The following is a 1,728-nucleotide window of genomic DNA, read 5'->3' as shown; positions in this document are numbered from 1 at the left end:
ATAATGTTCTTTTTAGCAACATCATATGACCCCTTTAAAGGAACTGCCCTTTAAAAACAGATCATTTCAGACAGAGGATCACATTGAGGGTTGAAAATAATCGTAACTGTGAAAATGAAAAACTACACTATGATCAGACAGATAAGCCTGAAGGATCAGTCATTTTGTAATTGAAAGGATCTGATATTTTGTGTTCAGACAGTGAGGTTATTTATGTGTACATGATGATATATGCATCAGCATGGCCGCAAGAGACGTAAGAGAGTAGAGGTAATTATATAAACAGAGCATGGAAAAATGCAAATTTTGCCTCTGCTTTCATTCATTCATTCATGATATCTTGCCACAATACTGAGCATATGTGTCAAAGTCATTACTGTATTTACACATTCACATGTCTGAAACAACTCACTTTTTGTCTCATTTAGCCAATAAAAACAAACATTTGAGCTCAAATATGTGAATTCAGAAACAATAAATGATACTACTTTTTGTTTATGATATTACAGTCATGGTGTGAATGATGAATAGCATTTTTTTGTTCAGGTACACTAACATTCAAATATTTGGGGTTGGTAAGGAAGGTGTTTCCCCTGTGGTGAAAATCAGGGGTTTAACATTGTTTACATGTCTGTTTTGGGTTTTCAATATGATTATAGACAGATCATGTGAAAATTTATCAGTCAACACCATTGCTGAGCATTTTCTCCTTAAAACCCCGGTTTTCCAAACACAGTCTCATAAGATGCAATCATAAGTCAATTGAAAGAGTTTATTTCTCGATTTTAGATAGAAAGATCAGAACAGCCCGTACATACACCCATAGACCCTCCTCTGAAAGAAATCAGGAAAGCAGTCAAAAGTGGTGGATTAAAAAAGCAGATGTAAATCATAAACGTGATCCGATCGACCAAAACGCATCTTAATACTAAATGTAAACAGGACCTTTGCCTCTAAACAGTGACTGAACACTTAAGATGCAGTGAAGAGGTTGTCTGCTAAAAGAAGTGATGGTTTTTCTTGCACGTTTTTTTTTTCCTTCAGACCTGCAGAAAGATGTTGGGTTTATTTTTCTGTCTGCTCTTTCTGACATCAGCGGCTACTGAAGGTACCACAGTTTTCATTTATAAATTACATCGATTGTTGTAAGTGGGATTCTGCTTGTCTATTGTAAAAGATGCATATATAGATTTTATGTGTTATTTTGGTTTTGTCTTGCAGTGGGTCTTGGTGGTAAAGTGCTTTTGTTTCCAACCAAGACTAACAGCAGCTTTGTTAAACTCACTCCTGAAAAGCCACTGAGTCTTTCAGCATTCACACTCTGCATGCGTGTCGCGACAGAGCTCCAGGTCACGAGGGACATCATTCTGTTCGCCTACCGCACATTTAACGTCGACGAGCTGAACCTGTGGAGAGAGGCTGGTGGTCATTTGTCCTTGTATATTCAGTCTAGTAGCAATGGAGCATTTTTCCTTCTGCCTCCTCTCTCCACCTTCCAGACTCACCTGTGTGTCACCTGGGACTCTGCGACTGGTCTCACTGCCTTCTGGGTGGATGGACGTCGTAGTTTATTCAAGATCTATAGAAAAGGTCTCTCAATCCGTCCTGGCGGCACCGTCCTGCTCGGCCAAGATGCTGATGCATATTTGAGCACCTTTGACGCAGAGCAGAGTTTTGTAGGAGAAATTACAGATGTGCAAATGTGGGACTATGTTCTCTCTGGCAGTC

General features: G+C 39.2%; 1 protein-coding gene across 1 annotated transcript; it reads left to right on the top strand.

Moving 5' to 3' along the window:
* Positions 1-813: 813 nt before the first annotated feature.
* Positions 814-1,722, top strand: LOC107736544 (pentraxin fusion protein-like; the record flags this gene model as incomplete). The annotated part of the gene is made up of 2 exons (XM_016547931.1): positions 814-1,108; positions 1,222-1,722. Coding segments are annotated over exons 1-2 (553 nt in total), but the record flags the coding sequence as incomplete, so codon positions are not given.
* Between the last annotated feature and the right edge of the window lie 6 nt (positions 1,723-1,728).

Source organism: Sinocyclocheilus rhinocerous, unplaced genomic scaffold (genome assembly GCF_001515625.1).
Source record: "Sinocyclocheilus rhinocerous isolate Xijiao unplaced genomic scaffold, SAMN03320098_v1.1 C36769608, whole genome shotgun sequence".
NCBI classification, from domain to species: Eukaryota; Metazoa; Chordata; class Actinopteri; order Cypriniformes; family Cyprinidae; genus Sinocyclocheilus; species Sinocyclocheilus rhinocerous.
The sequence above is the reverse complement of the archived record's forward strand: the minus strand, read 5'-3'. Positions and strand labels throughout refer to the sequence as shown.